Consider the following 22614-nt stretch of genomic DNA (forward strand, 5'->3'; position numbering starts at 1 on the left):
AGTAAGCAATCCATAAGATTTCTAAAATTAATTAAAAAAATTTCTTAAAGTGGATGATCCATGATTCGAGGAGATACTCTGCACCTGTTATTCACAATCGAAAGGAAGAACTGATTAAGGATGTAAGAGCTGAGACAGCCTTGGCTGCAGCAACCAGGTGACTGTAAAATTTAAGATCGTGAGAGGAGTGAGCAAGACAAACAACAGAATTACAAACCTGAACTTCAGAAGGGCAGATCTTGGCCTGTTCAGTTTCCCACAGGAAGCTGCCCTGGAGGGCAGAGGGGCCCAGGAGAGCTGGTTGATCTTCAAGACAGCTTCCTCAGAGCACAAGAAGGGTCCATTCCTGCGTGCAGGAAGTCGAGCAAGCATGGCAACAGGCCAGCATGGATGAACGTGGAGCTTCTGACTGAGCTCAAACACGACAAGGAAGTACACAGGAGGTGGAAGCCGGGAGAGGCTATGTGGAAGGAATATAGCCCATGCATGAAGGAACAGAGTGAGGAAAGCCAAAGTTCAGGTGGAGTTGAGACTAGTGAGGGAGGTGAAGGGCCACATGAGAGGTTTCTGTAAGTAGCCTGGTAGCAGAAGTGTGGGCTGAGTGCTTGGTGTGGCAGGGGACCTCGTGACAAGGGACATGGAAAAGGCAGAGATACTCAATGCCTTTTTTTGCCTCCCTTTTCAACTGGTAGAGCTTGCCGTCAGGGTTGCCCGGTCCCTGAGCCTGCTAGCAGAGTCTGTGGGCATGAAGCAGTACCCACAGTAAAGGAAGTCAGAGTGAAGAATCCCTTGAGCCAATTAGACATGCACGAGTCCATGAGACCAGGTAGGATGCATCCAAGGGTGCTGAAGGAGCTTGGCAGTGTCATTGCAAAGCTGCTCCCTATCATGTTCAAAAGGCCCTGGCAGCTGGGGGAGGTCCCCAGTGACTGGAAAAAGGCAAGCGTCACACACATCCTCAAGAAGGGCAAGAAGGAGGATCCAGGTAACTACAGGCCAGTCAGCACAACTTCAATCCCTGTGGAGGTTGTGAAGCAAATCTTCTTGGAAGCCCTTTCTCAACACACAAAGGACAAGAAGGTGACTTGGAGCAGCCAGCGTGGATTTGCCAAGGGCAAGTCATGCCTGATCGACCTCACTGCTTTCTATGATGAACTGACTGGCACTGTGGACAAAGGGGTGTAGTATGCCTTGACTATGGCAAGGCCTTGGCCCCAGTCGCCCCAAATTGGTGAGGTATGGGCTGGGTAGCGGGCCAACAGTCTAGGAAGCAGCTCTGGAGGTCGTGATGGACAGCCAGTTGAACATGAGTTAGCAGCAGTCCTTGCAGTGAGTGAGTCATGGCAGCAAGGAAGGGTAGCCACATGCTGGCTGGGCTGCAAGAGCAAATGGGTAGCCAGCAGGTCTGGGGAAGTGATCCTTCCCTTCTGTTTGCCACTAGTGAGACCACATCTGGAGAGCTGTGCCCAGTCTCGGGCTCCCCTGTGCAAGAACGAGATTGATACACTGGAACAAGCCCAGTACAGGGCTACCAAGATGGTCAGGGGGCTGGTTACGGTATATGATGACTGTGGCAGGAAAAAAACATGTATGCTTCTTTATCTTCCTGTATAGACAACAGAAATTAACTCGCTGTTCTGAAGTTAGAGCGGAAATTTTATAGGAACAAAGCGTGTAGATATGTATGTATGTTGTTTGAGTCCTCAAATAAGGACATGAGCTAGAAATCACCCATCTCGTAAAGAAGATTAATGTACCATAAATGTTGTCATTAAGCTATATTTAATCTGCCTATGTGTGTAAAGCTACTAAAAGAATTACGATGTGATGCTGGTAAACGGAAGCATGCTGCATTTGATGCAGACTTTCACCTTCCTTCAACTTTTTGTTTTGTTTTGTTTTTAATAAAAAACAATGGGTTGACTTGGGAGACCCCAGTTCTTGTGTTCGTCCCATTATCTAGAAGTTTAAGAGGACTATTTTACAACTGAGTCAGAACAAATCTCGTTAAAGACTGCTTGTAACATTAGGCTGAAGAAGGATTCACCAACACCCCAGCTTACAAAAAAACCCCTGTGAGTCTGTGCTATCTTCCCTATTCTGTTTTGTCTTCGCCACCTATAGGAATGTAGAACTCCTCCTCTGAGAAGCGTTGGCACATTGTTTTCAACTTTGTGGAAGGCCGTGTTAATCAGGCTACTAGATCGCATGATTTGTAGTTGCTTGGAGTCTTGAAATGCTTGGGAGCTGGAGTTGGGCCACTTGTAAATGCTAAGTGTGCAACACCTGATCTGCCCCTTATGGCTGGGCACTACATGGTCTTACCTTGATGGGAGTTAGATCTGGGCGAGGCAGGTTTAATTTACTAATTTGAAATTGTTCCTGGAAGTGATGTCACATACAAGGCACCTTCTTAATGTATTTTGGTCTAGCTCTAGCTGGACTACTAGTTGGTGAGAAGGTGCTATGTATAGAGTCAGGACTTGCAGTGTTAAAACACCCAAGTGGTGTTACTGGAAACCACTCCTTTGAAAGTCATCACCTGGTTAATTAAAATGGTGTTATCACTACTTTTTGGCTTTATTGAAGTGGACTTGCTTATCATTTTCTTTTGTGTGTGTCTGTGTGCGTGCTAAACTGAAGACACATGAATGAAATCCAAATTTTTCTTTGAAGCTTGATCTCTGTTCCTGACTTTCTGCGGGTTTTTTTAATGCATATGCATGTATTCCCATGAATTTAAAAAAAAAAAAAAAAAAAGAAAAAGTCATTTTGGTATGGAGTCCTGGTATAATCCCCCAAAAAGGAAAGACTTTCCCTTTGGGAATTTTTTTTTTCCCCATTTCATAGTCAGTTTTAGATTCTCCTTCTTTACAAAGGTTCTGGATGTAACCAGCAAATAAATAATTTTAAAAACCTTGCTAAGATTGCTAACGTTGGTGCTGATTGTGGAGGCTCCCAGAACATTTTAATTACATAAGCAAATCTCTATGGCAACCTTTTCTAGGAAGAAATGCTATTAGATACAAAAGTTTTTATGGTTGAAGGAGCAAATACAGAAAGGCCTTCAGTTTCAGTGAGGAATTGAGGAAGGATGATAACAGTTGACAGAGAGTAGCCAGGAAGACCATGGCTAAAATGTATGCGTTCTGGTAAGGAGTGGTATTAGCACCTTACCTACTGCCCATCACTGGCATTTTTGGCAGTGCAAGCACTCTCAGCACACTGCTGTTTTTCTGCCCAGAAGTACTGTTACTGAGTTACTGGTTATTTTGAAGAGCAGCATTGTATCCTGAATAGCCAGCACCAATTTTTGCAGCTCTCCCATCAGAGTCTTAATAGCATTGATTTAATTTAGCATGTGAGTTGAGAAAAGATGATCGTTTAAAAAAAAAGAAAAGGGACGGGGGAGGAATTAATGCTCACAGTCTGCCATTTTGTTAGCTAATGTTTGCCTCCAATGCTTCGTTTGATCCACTGGTTACTAAAAAAGCACAATACCGAAGTCAGGAAGGGAATGTTTCTGTACTATCTGGACATTTGTAATTCAGGCAAAAAAAAATCCCAAACCGGAAAACCTTACTGCAGTGTTTTGCATCAAGCGAGTAAGTTTCTGCTTAAGCTGTGGAACAGCTTTAAATCAAACCTGAATCTTTGTCAGTGATGGCAAGCAGTGGAAAACATCTTCAGGCGAGTTGTTTCAGTGGAGAGAGGAGTTCATTGTAAAAACCATTGCACTTCATGTCTGTTTTGAATGTATGATATTCCTGAAGTCCAGTAGCTTTTCTTGCTGCGTTTACTTCCTAGTAATTGGTTCTGGAGATCCTTTTTGGGAATGGGGCCATGTTCTGTGCAAAGCCGCGTGGCGTGCAGCTAACGAGAGCTTGGCAGGGACTGTGCCAGCTGCAGAAATGGAAGCAATGCAGCTACAGCTGTGTGGTGCTGCACTGATCTGGTTGTCCAGCCTGTTGCATTGTGCCAGGTGAACGCTCCAGCTTTCTTGGCATTAGCTTGGTGTTTTAAACTGCATGCTTCGTAAAAGGATGGCAATGAGTGCTGACAGAACATGAAGAACATGACCTTAGCAGCACTGAATTGTCTTCCTCCTTCTTTGCCTCAACTTTGTTCTGGAAGGAGGAGTCCTGAAAGTGTGGGGAATCTTTCAGTCTTACACTGTTACCCTATTTTCATGGTCATGGTACAAGCTTCATAAGCTGCTTCCTAAGCCTTTGACATCAATGTTGAGATAGAGGTCCTATTGAGTCCATAAAGTTCATGCTGACGTAACTGCATTGATGGAGTTTCCCTGCTGCATAAAGGCCAAGCCAGTGCAATAGCATGGCTTTCAGTGGATGTATTTTTCTTCAGAAAAGCGCTATATTCTTCTGCAGTACTGTTGACAGAATGCATGTTCTTGATTTCTGTGCTTTCATTTTCTTCTTACTGTAGTTCCTTTCAGTTTCATAAGGACTGATAATACATTTCTGAAACTTATTCTAAGTCTCAAAACTGATGAAATGAATGTTTTACTTGTTCTGTAAACTGCTCTTTGATTCATCGGTTATCTTGAGGTAGAAGGCAAAATCTGCCCGAGGTTGCAGAGGTGTCTTTCGTAAGAAAGGAGGAGGGAGGCATCTTGCACTGTTAAGGGTTTCAGGGTTTACAAAGACTCTGCAGCTTTCACTTCCTCTCTTTGGTATGAGGGCTGTTTTAGACACACGGAAGTTGGAACATGGGTAATTTGTAATTTGGATGAGATGTTGGATTTTTTTGTTTTGTTTTATTTTTTACCCTGGGTGTGGTCAAACACTGGAACAAGTTGCCTAGAGAGGCTGTGGAACCTCCATCTTTGGAGGTGTTCAGGACTTGACTGGAGAAGCTTCTGTGCAAGCTCATTTCAGCCTTGCTGTGAGCAAGGATTTATCCTAGATAAGGACTCGTATGCAAAGGTTCCTTCCAACCTAAATTGTTCTGTGAGTCTATGATTTTAAGTTTTGATCATCTCCAGGGATAGAGAATCCCTAGTCTCTCTAGGTAAGCCATTTTTGTGTTTAACCAACCACAATGGTGAAGAATTTTTTTCCCATGTGTCTAGTTGGAATTTCCCAACTTCTAAATAGTGTCGATTATCTCTTGCTTTGTTTTTTTTGTAGGTTTTGTTTTTTTCCTATGTACTTCTGAACTGGCTCTATTTCTAATATAACCCTTCTGTTGAGGACAGGAATAAGATTTGCCTCCATTGTTTTTATTCTCTTTTGAGTCTGAATAAACACCCTTCTGTCATCCTCTCCTTGTATGCCACACGCTCCAAGCTCCTCGCTGTCTTAGTAGCACTTCTCTGTAAACACTGACACAAAGTGGGAAAAATACTGAATTATTAACAAAAAATGCATGATCACTTTAAGTTAGCAAATCTACTGGTCTAAATAAAATTTCTTTTTATTTCCCGTAGCTGCTTCTGAGACTGTGGCCTATTCTGATCTCAGTGAGGTTTTGGTGTTAGAGGAGTTTCAGTTGAAAGAGGCGGGAGGCATACATACCTTTCCTGACTCATCTGAGATGTTTCCATGAACTTGGAGGTCGTGTGATCACATCTTTGGTTGGAAACTGACAGTGAAGGAGCAACAGCCATTTTTAAAAGATTTTTTTTAAGATTAGTGTGAGCACAACGGTCCAGCAAAATATCAGTAAAAACACAAGCTTGGTGAATGAACGGGTCTTTTGTCAGTGATCTCTTCTTTTGATAGAGGCAAAGACACTGAAATTGTAGCTGCTGGCTTGTGTTAATGGAAACAACTAAGTGAAGGGAAGAATGGTCAGTCTTGGGAGAACAGCAGTCTTGATATTTTTGGAAAATATCTTTGGTTGATTCATTTGGTGTGCCAAAATGAGTTTATACAGTGATTATATTTGATTCTGTTGTGCTAAGTAAAACTTTTCTCTTAAAGAGAAAGTTTAAAAAAAAAATTATGTTCACGTGCATCTTCTGTGATATGCAAACTTTGTGGTTAACTGTATGTGCAAATAAGAGAAGGAAAATGGAGGCTTATGTGGGCTCACAGAAAGGAGAGGAGCAGGTTGGCTCCAAGTAATTCATTGCCTTTACAAAAATTTAACTAGAGAGATTATATAACTTACTCTAGATAGTAAACAGTTCAAGCAGAACTGCTATATGACAAGACAGAATCATTTGTATGTGACTCATTGTGAAAAAGAAGGGAGGGTGCTGACTTGCTAAGATGGAAGTTGTCCTCATCCAGCCCTTTGTGCTGTTTCTTCCTACATTTTTCCTCATTGATGAGGGACAGTCAGATCCCCCAGCCCCCTTTCTTTTTTATTTGCCTCCCAATGCCCATGTGCATTGTAATGAACAGCTGGGTTGCACAGAAGAATGAGCTCCCAGCTACCCTTTTAATTGTTTTTGCCCTTTGCTCAATTGCCAGTTTAGTTTCCGTAGCTGGTTTTGTTGTTCATAAACAGAAACTGCATTTTGATTAAAAACAAGTTGAGTGCATGTTCGATTCATAAAGGCAGTTCATTAAAAATAAGTAATCAGCTCATAGAGGGATCTTTATGAAGAAACTTGTCACCTTAGGACACTGAAGGTGATGGAATAGCTAATCCTAGAAATCATCTCCAGGCACATGAAGGACAAGAAAGTCATCAGGAGTAGTCAGCATGGCTTCACCAAGGGGAAGTGATGCTTGACCAACTTGATAAACTTCTACTATGAAACGACTGGCCTGGTAGATGAGGGAAGAGCACTGAATAGTGTCTACTGGGCCTTCAGTAAGGCCTTTGACGTGATCTCCCATAAGAGTCTCGTAGCCCCTCAAGCTGTTGCTATAAGGGCTGGATGAGCAGACAGTGAGGTGTATTGAAAACTGGCTGAATGGCTGGGCCCCGAGGGTGGCGATCAGTGGCACAAAGTCTAGTTGGAGGCCAGTAAGGCACAGTGTACCTCGGAGGGGGCATACTCAGTCCAGTCCTGTTTAACTTCATTAGTGATCTGCATGATGGGGCAGAGTGTACTCTCAGCAAGTTTTCTGAGGACACAAAGTTGGGAGGAGTGGCTGATAGGCCAGAGGGGCGTGCTGCCATCCAGAGGGACCTCGACAGGCTGGAGAAATGGGCTGACAGGAACCTTGGGAAGTTTGGCAAGGAGCAGTGCAAAGTCCTGCTCCTGGTGAGGAACAACCCCATGCACAAGTACATGCTGGGGGCCATCCAGCTGGAAAGCAGCTTGGCAGAAAAGGACCTGGGGGTCCTGGTGGACACCAAGTTGAACATGAGCCAGCGATGTGCCCTTGCCGCATGGAAGGCTACTGGTATCCTGGGCTGCATTAGGCAAAGTATTGCCAGGTGGACTGAGGGAGGTGCTCCTTCCCCTCTACTCAGCACTGGTGAGGTCACATCTGGAGTACTGCATTCAGCTCTGGGCTCCCCAGTAGAACACTGATACAGAGCTACTGGAAAGAGTCCAGTGAAGAACCATGAAGATCATTAAGGAACTGGAGCATCTCTTCTATGAGGAAAGGCTGAGAGAGCTGGGACTGTTTAACCTGGAGAAGAGAAGGCTCAAGAGGGAATCTCATCCATGTGTATATATATACATATATATGTGTATATATATGTATATATACCTGAAGGGAGGGTGCAAAGAAGATGGAGACGAGCTCTTTTCAGTAATGCCCAGTGATAGGACAAAAGGCAATGGGCACAAACTGAAACATGAGAGGTTCCATCTGAACATCCAGAAACACTTTTTCACTGTGAGGGTGACCAAGCACTGTCACAGGTTGCCTAGGGAGGTGGTGGTGTCCATCCTTGGAGATATTCAAAAGCCATCTGGACATGATCCTGGGCAACTAGCTGTAGGTGAGGGGGTGGGGGTTTGGAGCAGATGACCTCCAGAGGTCTCTTCCAGCCTCAGCCCTTCTATGATTTTGTGATAGATAGTACCGCTAGCTGCTTCTGTTTGAGGAGTCCAAGACAGATGTGAAGTCCTTGTGTATTCTACTCTGTACTTATAAAGGCTTTTTTGAAAGAAAGCACCTTAGCAGGGTGCTCTGATTGCACCTGGCCCTGCTGTGTAATGTTTACATGACCTTAAAGAGGAAGTAGTATTTTCTTTTTAATGGATACGCATTCATCATAAGAAAGATAAAAGGAGAAATGGGTTGTTCCTCACAGCCTTATGGTGGCATCTCATTATCTCTGATCTTTTTATATGGATGGATCAGTTCAGGGAGTGAGAGCATATTGTACAAGGAATTAAAATTGCTTGAATTTTGTACTGTTGGAAACAAAGTGAGCCTCCCATTTCAAAGAAATCATGCCAGCAGGAAACCAACAGGGATTGTCATCTTTCAATTGTAATATTCTGTCACATGTGGGAAGGGATGCACCAGTGACTTCACATGCAACTTAGGAAAAGGCTGCAGTTCTTACTCAGTTAAAAGCAATTTGGAGAAAGAATGTTTGCCTTGCAGCTACTGCCCTTATGTTCGTTTCGCGTATTGTGACTCCTGTGATGCAGGAAGCCTTCTGATCCATTCTAGGCTGAAAGAACGCAGGATGTGGGATCACTGTTGTTCTTGCTCTGGATTTGTGATGTTCATTGTGCTGGGGCTTTAGGTTTTGTTTAACTGTTTTTCAGGACAAAAAGATTGTATTTTTTTAATCTGTGGTGTTAATTTACCTTTACTTAGAATGTTGATGTTTGTTTCTTCCTGCACATACAGGTATCAACTTTCAATTAATAGATATGAAAGCCAAAGATCTGAACCATTGTCCCAAGTTGTCTGCTAAATAAGTGATATTTTTTTTTTTTTTGAGATATGTCAAAGGGGTGCTAAACCATAGAGCTATTTTTTTGTATTTCAACCATTTGCTGTATTGCTGTTGCACTGGGAACACACTTGGCTCTAGCGGATGAAGAATGAGTTATAAAAGAATGTTTTTCATGTTAGTCCTAGCACAAGTCTTCACCAGAGGATGTAACAGTGTTATGAAAGAGACACCAGGAGGAAGCAGTGGATGTGAAATCTGTAGACAGGTGACTGGTAAATTCCAAATGGAGAAGTATCAAGGGAAATTAGTGGGGGGAAAACAAACAAACAAACAAACCCCCAAAACCCCACTCAGTGCAAGGTCCTACAGAAGGTGAAGGTAAAATTTATTTACAAGTCTCTAGTAAGCTGATTCTCATTCCCATGTACCTATTTTCTAATAGGTTTCATTCACTCACACTCTCACAGTAAAGCACGAAGATATGTGTGCCAAATTGGTCACATTTTCACACACACAGTGCATCCCCTCTGTGTGTGAGATACACAGGATAAGGGATGCTCACTACTGAGACATCACTATGTCTCCTGAGTTCTTCATGATTGACAATGACAAACTAGTTTTTGGATAGATGTTTCATGACCTTTAAGAGTGAATAGTTGTTACAGATTGGTCCTTTGTTTCAGGATTTTGGTTCAGCCTCCATAAACTGTAGGCCAAGCTGTTGCCCATCCTCTGTTTTCCTTGTTGGTTTGAAATGTGTTGCTGTTTTCCCAGTAGACTAACAGGAAAAGGAAAGGCTCATGTGACACGCTGCAACCTAGTTGCTATCGTGTTGTTGTTAGAATGCACCTTTTTTTTCTGATAAGTCATCTGTGTTGTGGTCTTATCAGAGTGCAGACTGTCTTGATATAAACAACACATTCCTCTGGGAATGACGTCCTGAGAGTAGTTTCCTGGGAACGTCCTTCGTTATTGACACAGGCCATTCTATTAATCCTTGTTTTACTATTTCTTCTTGCGTGTTAACATACATGCATTTCCTTTCATGTTGTACTCATACAAGTCTTAGTATGTCTGTTACAATTACGTTACTGTAACAAAATTGTTATTTATTTTTATTGTAATTTGGGTATTGAAGCAAATTTCGTACTGATCATGCCACCCCTTTGAAACAGAGAAGCAGCAGCTGTAGTCCTTCTTTTTCCAAATAGTGATTAAACTTACCATTACCAATTCTCAGAATAGCGGTCTGTCCTGAGAATGAATTTGGTAAAGGGAAAGGCAGTCAACTAGAGTTTCTGAGACTTCTCTCTGCATGTGAGAATGCAGAGTGTATGCACATTTAGAGAGAACTGATTTTCTGTAAAGTAGTGGTGATGAAATGCAAGGAAGGTAAATATGTGTTAAGTTTAATTAACTTAATACTAAATATTGCCCCAAATGAAAGCATTTGGAGTATTTCCATGTTTACAGTACAAACAGCTTTGGTCACTGGTAGCATCCTGTGGCTTTTAGCAGTAGTGTTATATAAGTAACATAGAATCATAGAATCATTAAGGTTGGAAAAGACCCTTAAGATCATCGTGTCCAACCGTTAACGTAGCACTGCCATGTCCACCACTAAACCATGTCCCTAAGCACCATGTCTACCTGTCTTTTAAATACCTCCAGGGATGAAGACTCAACCACTTCCCTGAGCAGCCTGTTCCCATGCCTGACTACCCTTTTAGTGAAGAAGTTTTTCCTAATATCCAACCTAAACTTCCCCTGGCACAGCTTGAGGCTATTTCCTCTCATCCTATTGCTTGTTACTTGGGAGAAGAGACCGACCCCCACCTCACTACGACCTCCTTTTAGGTAGTTGGAGAGAGCAATAAGGTCTCCCCTCAGCCTCCTCTTCTCCAGACTAAACAAGCCCAGCTCCCTCAGCCACTCCTTGTAAGACTTTGTTCTCTAGACCCTTCACCAACTTTGTTGCCCTTCTTTGGACATGCTCCAGCACCTCGATGTCCTTCTTGTAGTGAGGGGCCCAAAACTGAACACAGTACTCGAGGTGCAGCCTCAAGGCCACAGTTTAGTCCTTTGATTATATAAGCTTTCTTGCATCTTCTATAGCAGCTTTTTTCTGGTGTTAGGGACGATGAAAGATACTTGGGCAAGTATCGTGCCCTAGCTTTTTCCTTGCTGGCTTATATGGGGAGAGTCACGGATGGGATCTTCATTTCCTTAGTAAGTTTCTTAAGAACACACAAGAAGTGTGCTAATACTTAAGAAAATGCCTTTAGTAAGAAGCATCATATATTCTTCTGGAGGGAGAACGGTCTAGTAGTAACTTAAACAAGCATAAGAAACTTCCCCACATGTATTCCATCCTACAGTCAGCCTTTATTAGTGTGCTCCTGCAGCTGTTATGATCTGTGGGGGGTTTAAAATGAAAATTAAATGGGGACCCCGTGTATTTATACGAGTTAGGTGAGACGCATGTACTGCCCACTACTATAGATGTTTCATGGTTCAGAATGGTGGTTGATGGAAGACTCTGTTCAGTCAAGCAGTCTGACAGTTTGTCTTCAAGTAGTGGCTGGGTTCTTGCTCATGCACACTGCATAACGGGAAACATTGCACCATATAAAAGCTTATTCCTACTGGTTTGTGCCAGAATTTTTGTTTAAGGTACAAGCCCCCATGTTTCCCTTTACTTACCAAACAAAACAGGGATTCACGAGTACGACTTCAAATAGCACAGAATTCCTAGTGCCTGTGCCCGGAGTGAAGCTAACAGGTTATGCACTCTTACAGAAGTGTGTGTCTTTGTTTTCCCTGAGTTGTCAGAGTGATTTCCAGTGGCCAGACCGTCCTTTGGTTCTGTTGTGTGACTGTGTGTACAACCTGTTCAATTTACTAATACCGTGAGGAACAGAAAGAATAAATTCTTAGCTGGTCACCAGGCCGGGAGTTTTTACTTTCCTGCTTTTGGTGTCTCGGCTTATACATTTTTATTGCATTTCATGTTATCTAGCTGGGCTGCTAACAGAATTACTGATCACAGAGTGTATTTTTTTTAATTAGCTCTACTGTGAATACAGGTTTCCTGGTTATAAGGTGCTTGCAGGACAATGTGGACAAGAAAACTGTATGTATTAAGAAGCAATACTTCTTCCTAAGCATTGTCTTTGTTTCTGTTTTTCAACATAGAAAAATAACCACTTCTGCAAATAGTACTCTGAGACTGCAAGGCAAAAATCCCTAAAGGTCATTCAGCAATGCTGTTTTGATAAATGTATGCTCCGGTGGTCATTTTCTTTCAGATAGTGACAGAACTCACACCTCCACAACACCTTTCCCTCAGGGCCTTATGCAAAAGTAATGCTGCAGAGCAGTGCAGTATTGTATGTGTCACATGTTGGGTATGTTTGGGGGGAGAAAAGCAGAAGATTACAACCTGAGATTCTCATTAAGTACTTGTGTATGTGGGAAAATTCCCTCAAAATAGCTTTTATTTAAATGGTGTGGAGGATGTGTGGCTTCCATAGTGTACAAGTTATAGCATTCATTCCCAGTCTGTCTGAATCCAAGTATCCTGTTCCTCTTGGCAAAGACTCAAGAATTTTTTCCAAGTCTGTGATCTTTAGCATTAAAAGATACTCGACATGGTGTATGTTGTCCTATGGAAGAGCTATGTGTTACTTCAAAAGCCTGTTTGTGAGGTCTTGTTAATGAGCATTTGTTTGGGCCGAGGATGGGTAGAGGGGGAATGAGGTTTTTGATGAAAGATAAGTTTCCCAGAGCATTTACTTCACTGCAATGAAGCCCATGTCACATTTGTCTCTAAAATGCACCCTACAGGGTGGCGCACCTAAGACAGGTACCCAGATTTTATCAGTCTTTGTTCATCTTAGCTCCATTTCCACTACTACGCAAAAATATTTTGTGTTTTCCCTTCTCCTTTAGTGCCCTTTCTCTTCTGATTTTAAAATGTAGACTTAAGGATCACAGAGACTGCTCCCAGTCCAAGCACACAGGTTAGCATGCTCCTGTATTGTTCTGTGAAATACCTTTTTCTTTCTGCTTGTGTAGTCAAATTTTCTTTGTCTCAATGACAACAAGACTTTGATTTTTAAGTGGCCCAATATGACTCAGTGGAAGCAATGTAGAGGAAAGTCTTTGCTCAGTGCCATTTCATAGACTGCTAATTTGCTAACATTGAAAATAACCTTCAGTCCTTCTAGTTTGTTACCCCTCTCATGAATCCTAGAGTTTAGAATAAATTCGTCTCTTGAAGCAATGAATTCTAGCTGTATTGTTTGCTTTTTCTATATTGGTGGAGCCAGGCTTTTATGCTTGGATATTGACATAATGGATTTTGAACATGGCTGTTCCCTATGACTTCTTTATATCTTTGGTGCTTAGAACTCGATTATTAATCAGAAGTATCTCATATAGAAAGTCTCTTCCAAAAGTTTTTGACATAACTTGCACTATTTTGTTCTTGGCTATATGATTATTGTCATTGTATGTAATGGCAAGAAACAAACGTTTTTTGTATCCTTTTTCTGGAAGTGAGTAGATATTTACATAGTCTCCATCATTAGCAAAGATTTAAATGTTGGTAGCATGTACAAATATCTGTATTAAGAATAATTTATTTCTGATGTGTTTTTTTTTATTCTTTTCTTTCTTCCAATAGAAAGCCATTTCATCTCCAACTGTATCACGCCTTACAGATACATCAAAATTCACAGGTTCTCACAAAGAGAGGTTTGATCCCAGTGGGAAAGGAAAAGGCAAAGCTGGCCGAGAAGATCTGGTGGATGCTTCAGGATATGTATCTGGCTATAAGCATGCAGGCACATACGATCATAAAGTACAAGGAAGCAAGTAAGGCTGAGGTTTTACAACAGAGAGGGAGAAAGAGAGGGGGAAAGAGAATATATTTGTAAGAATGATGTAGATGAATCCCACATGTTTTGAATATTGTGAATGCTAAGACTATGTTGTCAAGAAGTTGTTTTCAGGAACTGGAAATGATTTCAACATCTGCTGAGCTACTTGCAGCACAACGCCACTTCATTACATTCCTCATGCGTATATTGGCAAAATAAATATATCGGTACAAAAAATACATCATTTTGTTGAGCTTTAGACAAAAAAAAAAAAAAGTGAAGAGCAGTTATACCACACTTTGTCAATTCAAGCAAAAGATCTCAAACATTCCTAAATGTCCAGTTGCCCTGAGGATGTCGAAGAAAACCTCTTGAAAAGAGGGTCTTTCATAGCAGTCTTTCTGAAGACTATCCCATTATTTATGCAGTTTGATTAGACTACTGTTTTGGGGCTTTTTTTTAAAATGTCTTATAGGGGATCTGGCACTTTCCTTAAAACATTCAACAATATACTATTGTGGAGTAAGTGGTTGTAATATACAAGGTGCTAGCCTGTAAATGTCATACACCACTCATGAAAAACTGAAAAAAAGCTATTTCTAGGACAATATAGGTTCTAAAGTATTTTACATCAACAGAAAGAGGTGGAAAATACCAGCCGTTACTTTCCTTCTGTCTATACTTTGTGCTTGTTACTGTGTGTACTGTAGCATGGTTCTGACTGGCTGGATTTGGATGGAGTTATTGTACTAACCTGAGAAGCGAGGAACAAAACATTACTAAGAAAGTCTATTAAAGCTTTTTGCAGTCTGTTTTCAAGTTTGCACTGCCTCACATTTGAAATGAAGGGGGCATTAAGCTAATAATGCTTTAAAATATTGATTATGACTCAACACTGCCAATCAGATTGCTATTAAGTGAATGTTATTATGCACATACATAATATTCCCTTTAAGCTATAACACGTGTAAGGGAAGTTTACGGCCCTCTGGAATAAGGACATTTACAATTAATATCCATGTAATTAGGTGCAGATTGCCCACAGAAATATACTATTATAACTGGGCTACATTTTGTGTTAGATTTGTTTGAAGCCGAGGGATTTGATTCTCTGTTCTCTTTTGCTGCCTAACTTGGGAGTAATAGTTTTGATGGGAATGGCTTTCCATTGCTACAGAAGGAAAACCAGTTCCACAGTACCTATACCACCTTAAGGTATAGGCAGCTGAGTGTGACCTGCCTGGGGCCCACCATGCCAAAACAGCTTAATAGGAATAAAAATAACTCATTTTTTATATTGGTTAAAAAGGAGAGAAAAGGCTGGTCCAATTTTCTGCAAGAGCTGAATAAGCACCCTAATGTATTACTCTGCTTCTCTAAAATTATGAAAGATAAGATTTTCAGTATTCAAAACCAGCTGCTAGCAGTTCTGCTTTGCTTTCTTTCAAAAAGAACTCATGCACTGATTTTCAGGTTTGACTCTGAATAAAGGTTAATAAATTTATTGCTCTACCCCCACACCTCTCAGCATCCTACTTGGAGTACATAAAATTTAGTGAGCAGTGTGTGCTGTCATGTGCCATGCACGTCAACAGTCTGGATTTGGCCAATGTCCGGAAACAGAGCATTGGTTTTTAGCCCTTAAACTGTTCGTATTTTGTTTTTCTGACATCGAATGGTAGCCTTTCTTGTAACTTTGCCTCCAATGACTCTTTGAGCTCATATATCAGCCTGAAACCAAAACAACAATAGCAAACAAAGGCAAGGACTTCCTTGTGGACTTGGAGAATTTTTTTGTTTGTTTATAATTTATTTTGGGTTTTGTTTTGAAGAGGGAGGGAAGTTTGTCAAAACTCAGCACATGATCTTGTAAAGATTAAATGGCTTTTCCCATGGTTGGCTGTGGTTACCAGGGAAGATTTTTGATGTATGTAAGAATGCTCAGGATGAGAAGCATCCAGCTTTGTGAAGCCTTTTGAAGAGTTACCCATTGTTCTTGAAGAAAAATTTCCAGGGAAGGAAGGATTATCCACTCCTGTGTTGCACTGGTGACCTGTCACACTCTGAGGCAGAAAATAGCATACTGTGATACCAAAAATGGCTGAATTATTCCAGCATGGTAGTGAACTGTCTAAATGCAGAGAACATTCTTTTATGTCACTGGTGCCTGTGCACCTGAAGAAGGCTCCAGGATAGTCCTGGTTTTTATGAATAAAAAGGCTAAGCCTCTAACCTTTGGTAAATCCTTCAGCTAAGTTACAGGCAAAACCAGTGTCCCTGTTCTTCCCATTGACTTTAAGACTTGACTCATAACTCACTGGTAACTGAAAAGATCTGGACCCAACCCGAATGAAGGCTGAAGTCCAGTCTACTGCAGAGCCCTTTCAGTACACTATTCATCTGGCTGTTTGTTGCTAGCTAGCTGCCTTCTCTGGCATATCAGGTGATACTTAATTTGAGGTGCACAAGTGACAGACTTTCTCAAGTACCCAAATACTGAGTGTCAGTAATGCCAGGCTGTTGCTACACAGGAGGAGTGATTTGGTTAGGAAGGTTTTAAGGTATAATTAGGTTTTAAGTTGCTAGTTCACAGTGTGAGAGACACCAGCACGCTCATAAGATGGAAGGCATGCAAAGGAATTGAGAATGCAGACAGATCCAAGATGACACTGACTAGAAATTGAGCTACTCTGTTTGCTTAGAAGAGGCTGATGGAAGTAGCTGGGATTCTGCCAGAGCAGAGCCAAAGCACTTTGTATGGACCTGATGCAAAGTTCTTTGAAATACTTTCAGTGGCATAGTAAGCTTTGGATTGGGACCTGAGAAGATGTTTCAGATAGCAGTATTTTATTTCGAGGAACAGACAACTTTGTTTCTTCTTTGTTTCTACAGTTGGATAGTTTTAAAACTCAATCAAACAGGTGCATGAAAAGAACTCATTCTGATATGACAGTGGTGAAGGCAAGTTGTGGCTGCAAAGATAGTACTTTGGAAAGATTTTTCCCTTTTAGTACACTTGGTGTGGAAGATAAGGGCTATGAATAAAAGCAGCATATGCAGCTGTGTATTAGGGGTTCAGCCACCTACTTAAGCTCTTAATTTCCTACAGATATTAGTGGAAATGTAAAAGCTTAAATACTAGCTTGAATGTTAGCCACAAGTTCCAGGCCTGCTTAGGAATGAGGCAAAGTACATTTTCTTGTTCATCTGCCATTCCCTCAGCTCTCAGGACAGCAAGTATATAGCTGGTACCTCAGAGATAAGGGAAAGGGATAGCTTAGGAGGTGACCCATTTTCAACCCTTGAAGTGTTGTAGAGCATATGCTTTTCCTGTGCACCATAGTCCAGACTGTAAATGTCAAGTCTGAAGTAAGGACATGGGTACCTAATAAAGTTTACACTCATCTCCTTTTTTGGGGCTTCTCAACTCATTCCATCTAACTTTCCAGTCTGATTTTCAGCATCTTATACTATGCAGCATTCTCCTATGTGACACCTTCTATAAAACCCTGTTGTTCCTAATTATCTTTGCTTTCATTACTACTGAACATGCTACCAAAAGGTAGTTTTTAGCAATAACTGCCATAAAGAACAAACTTAAATTATACTGTTCATTTAAAATTAAACCCTTAAATACTATGGCAGTACACAATCTTACCTGTATCTCCACTGAGGCTTAACGTGACCATCAAAGCCTTTGCAAGATTGAGGACAAGAAATAAAAATCCTCACTGATGCAAAAGAATAGTCCTTACAAATAATTTTCTAAATATAACCTAGTTTTTAAATAAAATATGCAGAAGTCAAATGGGTTTTCTTGTTAGTGCTTGCTTACTAATTCCCTCTAGTCACTCCATGTGCTTTAGTTATTTGTTGAGAGTTTTGCAACAACCCTATCAATATGGAAATATCAGAAACAAAAATTATTGTCCTGCTTTTTGTGGCTATCAAAGCTATCACAGTGTTACTGAGAAGCAGACATTAAAAAACATACATTGTTTCAACAGTCCTATGTGAACAGTTGTCATTAGTTGTAATGAAATATTTGGAATCCCAAATGAAATGTTGAGCATTGGACAGTGGCCAAGATCTAGCCACTTTTTTTTTTGTTGTTGTTAAACCTACAATATTTCTTATCTCTTTTTCACTTTAGGGAAGGGAAAGGGAGATTTCAAAACTACTCACATGTGACAACTTGTGTTTTTCATCAGCATAGAAATTGTCCTTCAAAGATCTTTTGGATTGAAGTATGATATTTTCCATGTATTTTACTGACCTTACCTAAATTAAAAATTCCTCTGACAACTTTTTGGCATTATAGAAAGCTTTGTTCATGAATTAGCATTTCAGTCACACATATTTTCCCTCTGTTGGCTCAATTAATATTTTTTATGGTAGCTGGAATTAGCCAGAACTAAAAGGCAAATGACTGCTATGGGTTTGGCTTGCAAGTAATCGGTATCCCAGCCATCTGTAGAGAAAAATCCTCGTATATCTTTTTCCAAAATCAAAACTTCTTTAAAGTTGTAATTGATAGGTTTTTTTCATTAAGGCTTGTCATAGTTATAAAATAAATTTTAATTCTTTGTGCCTGCATGTATGATATTCAAAACATAACCCTGCCTTTCAGCAATGCATGTATTCTGGGGGCATGTGCCTATCATTCGTGAATGAGAATTCTCTGTTTACATGGGCCAAGAAACGAACCTTTTACCATCATGATAGAGCAAATGTAATGTGTTGCACTAGTATGTGTCCTCTTAACTGACTGTTAGCCTTGCGTGTGTGCCAAAATAACTACACCTTTGTGTACATTGTAGTGTGAATATTATGTTCTTGGCTCATCTATTAGTTGGTAATAAGTGATGTAATACATAAGGCTTGTACAGGTTTGTATGTGCGTACGCATACTCTTTTGATGCAGCTAAGTAATTAAACCATAAGTAATGTAATACATAAGACTTGTACAGGTTTGTATGTGCGTATGCATACTCTTTCGATCCAGCTAAGTAATTAAACCATATAGATGTTGATCCAAACCTTAAATCTTATTAGGGCCAAACTCTAGTTCTGCAGCCAATGCTGTTCAGCTTGGCCAGTTGGTGACACTGCCATTCTCCCTCCATAGCATGAAGGTAAATATCTAAGGAGGCTTTTATGTCTGCCCTGTTCCTGTTTCTGGGGGGAAATTACTCTTCAGTGATTCTAACATAGGCTTGGTGTGACAAGAAGAGTTTCTCTGTAGTGAGGAAGTAGCAGAGAAAGAGTCAGGGTGAAAGCAAGATTTCCTCTGCGTGCTCTCAAGAGACCATTTAAAATAATGCCCTGCATGGCCCCTGTATTTTCCTTTGCCCCAACTTTGTGAAGCAAGTTGACACTCACTATGTATACACGCAGTTGTTCATCATCAGTTAATAAGTACAAAGTCATGGTATATTGAGGTGGAAACAGGAAACAGGACTGTCGTACAGTGCCTATGGACTTGAGTCTTGCATAGACCTTTAAAAAATTAAATACCTGAAGCATAATGACAGATCTCAAACTTGTGTGAAATTATCAGTCTGGAGTGCCTCAACTTGATACATGTGTACCTCTTGTATTTGGAGTGTTTGCCCATAAAATAGTATTCAGACATTCAGTTACTCGTTTTGTGCACCCAAATGCCCATTTGGCTTACCTAATATAAGCTGGAAATGATGGACTGGGATGTTCTTTTTAAGTTTTCAGAATCCTAAAACTAGTGAGAGACCTTTAGTTGCATTCACATTTGGTCATTAAACTCAAAAACAATGCTTTGAAAGATGTTCCAGCTGAGAATGGTGCTTCAGGAAGCTAAAGAATATTGCAGATAGAACCTCCACATCTTAATTGTCCAAGAAATTTGTTTTTGCAGGGAGAAATAATATAAAAAATATATTTGGTATTTTTTCATGTTTTTCAGTATATTACCTTGGCTATATTACTTCAAAATCCATATGGAGAAGGTGGATTTCAAAACAAGTTTAAGATATAACTCTTTATTTTGTTGTCAGAAAACGTTTGAATTGGCTTTTTTCATTCAAACTAATTGATTGTCCACTCTAGGCAGACTTTGGCAAGAGCAAGCCTGATAATAAATAAAAGGGAAAAAAATCATAGCCTATTTGCTGGGTATTCTTTGCAGACATTTGCAATACTGGTAGTCTGAAGTGATTTCTTTAAAAATAAATTCTCTTTCATAATCATGCACATGCACATGTGCATGCACACATGCACTACTTTGGGGCATGTCTATATTCATGAGTGGCAAGACTACAGAAGAGGGTTTTTTTTTGTTGTTTTTTAATACCTTACATTAGGAAATTGACATTGAAATGCCCAGCTGACTAGCCTGATTTGGAAAAATGTTAAGCACCTACCATATTCCATTGCAGGTAAACAACCAATGAATTAATTTTCAAATATAGTTATACAGCATCTCTTTTTGTGAGTTACTGTCAAGCTTATGGCACTGTATGAAGTGAGTTTTGTTGTAAGCATTTGTACAGGTCTTAGAGATAATGCTCATGATAATTTGCCCTTACCTTCAGTTATCTTTATTCAAGGTTTTTCTATTACTTGGCACGTTTTTCAGAACAGATCACAAACATGAATAAAGCTACATTCAAGTTAATTAAAAATGAAGCCCTAAAAATACATTCATACTTCATCCATCTTTGCGTTTTGATCAGGAGCTATATTACGGATGATCAACAACGTAAGAAAAAAAGATGGCCATCTGTATTATTTTAAGCTCCAGTTTACATCAGATGAGTTTCTGTATGCTTGCATTTGCTCAAATGCTATTTTTAAACAAAGTAATTAAATAATGTGAAATTATGCAGCTTGGGCTTTGTTAAATAGGGTTATATTAATGCAACTGAAATGCTGTATGTCTGTAATATGCTAAATACATACTAGCTCCTTACAAAGGCTTTGTGTAAGGTCAGTTAACCTACAAACTCTGATGTCCCATGTAAAATCCTGTTGGCAAACTACTTTTGTTAGCACTGTAGTGTATGAAATGGCACAGTCGTAGACAAAAACAGGTTATAGGATGCAACAAAAGTGTGTTTGTGTTTATCTTTGTGCTGGGTTTAGAATATATCAGTTTCGGCAAACTATTGCAGCAGGGAAAATGTTTTGTATAATGCTTGTAATACAAAGTAATTTGTCTTTACGTTCTGTAAAGCAGAGAAATGGTCAATGTTGGATAAGTAAATTGAAGTTTATTCCTAGCAAGGTTTTATGTTTCACAGATATAAATATTACAGGAGAAATATATATTTATACAGAAGTATAATTTTTGAATGTTGAGGTTGGTTTTCTTCAGTCATGAACCATTTATTTATCCACATTATGCTTTGTTCCTTTGCTAGCTTATTTATCTGTCCATGCTGTTCCAACATTCATTTCTAATTTGGTTTAGATGTTTTGATTCTTTATTTGCACAAATCTGGATGTGCATCTTGTCAGGACCTGATCATAAAATGTAGAGGCAAAACTGTTTTGTCTTTGATTACCTAGAGCACTTATGAAAATTTAATCGTTAAATAGTTGGATAGGTCTTGACATAGTCTTCCTTGGAGCACTGTACAGCATGAAAAAAACCTTCAGTGAATCTTACTATTTCTTGTTCTTATTTTCTTTTATCGTTCATCTTGGTCCAGAAAACCAGGAAGCTGCTGTGTGCTAATAATTACCTGCAATATTTATGATTGCAGGCATTGCAAACATTAACATTCAGCTGTACTAGCCTACTGTGTTCACTGTGAAATTTTCAACATGGTAAAACTTTTACATGATCATTTAACCTTACAAGTTTACTTTTTTTCTCACTAATTTAACACTGAACCTTTTTTTTTTCATTATTGCAAATGAACAGCTTGAGCATAGCATTTCTTAATCTTAACTATAATAGATAGACATATCCTAAGCAAAGATTTTTAACCACTTGATGAAGGGGGCCTGGCACCATCCAGTGCAAAAGCACACTGGGCAAAATCTTATCCCCGCTGCAGTCAGTGCCAAAATTCTAACTGGTGTTAGCAAAAATGGAACCACCATTACCAAGGGGTTAATATGCTTAGTAACCATGACAAGAGGTTATGGGGGAGCACAACAGTGATGCTCTGTATCTTTGTTTCTGTTAATTTAAAACTACTACTATTCAATCTTTAAAATAAGTAAAAGAAACTTGAAGGGGGATCATATACTACTAGTTTGTACTAGGTTTTTTCAGGAAAAGGAAACAAATTTATATATATATATGCAATATATTTTTACACTGTTTATTAATGCTAGAAAGTATTAAATGTATCACTTTATCAGTGTGAATGTTAAAGTAATGACAATGTTATGGATGTTTTAAACCTTTTAAAGTTGTCTTGTTAAATTCTAAACCCACATTAACAACGGAAAAGCTACTTTGTCTACAACATTATTGTTGATGTTTTAGGGAAAAAGTTCAAGTACAGCAGTTGTTTGATTAGCACTGTAAAAGCTTGGCTTGAAAAGTTGTAGTGAAATTCATATTGTAAACACCATTTTTTAAAGCATAGCTTCTCATAAAGTATGTTACTGCTGTTGACTGACTGTATAAAATTGTATCTTTAATTGGTAAAGTGATCAATAAATGTGTTACTACATCAGTTCCTGGATTTCTTGAAGTAAATGGTATTTGCTGATACACTTTGTTACCAACAGTTACTTTACAGTTTAGATGTTAAGCAAATTGCTAACGAATGTATAAATTACATCAAAATACTCTCTGAACAACCAGGTTTCTGGTTCTGAGCAGAATATATTTCTTCCTTTACCATTTATTTTCCTAGTTTTAATAATGAGTAAAGCTGACCATTCACATTTTGAGAACTCTAGTATGGTCCTTGAATAGCCATGATGATAGTGATCCACCAAA

The 22614-nt window shown here is 39.7% G+C and overlaps 1 protein-coding gene across 1 annotated transcript in view; it reads left to right on the forward strand.

The window, feature by feature from the left end:
• Positions 1–22345, forward strand: part of TPPP (tubulin polymerization promoting protein) — a 73839-nt gene extending 51494 nt beyond the window's left edge. The window contains exon 4 of the mRNA XM_087765870.1: positions 13481–22345. Within this exon, the coding sequence (XP_087621996.1) occupies positions 13481–13675 (195 nt within the window). The 3' untranslated portion in view covers positions 13676–22345. The remainder of the gene's footprint in view (positions 1–13480) is intronic.
• Positions 22346–22614: the final 269 nt, after the last annotated feature.

Source organism: Nipponia nippon, unplaced genomic scaffold (assembly GCF_047370975.1).
Source record: "Nipponia nippon isolate SJK-2023a ecotype South Korea unplaced genomic scaffold, ASM4737097v1 scaffold_1, whole genome shotgun sequence".
NCBI classification, from domain to species: Eukaryota; Metazoa; Chordata; class Aves; order Pelecaniformes; family Threskiornithidae; genus Nipponia; species Nipponia nippon.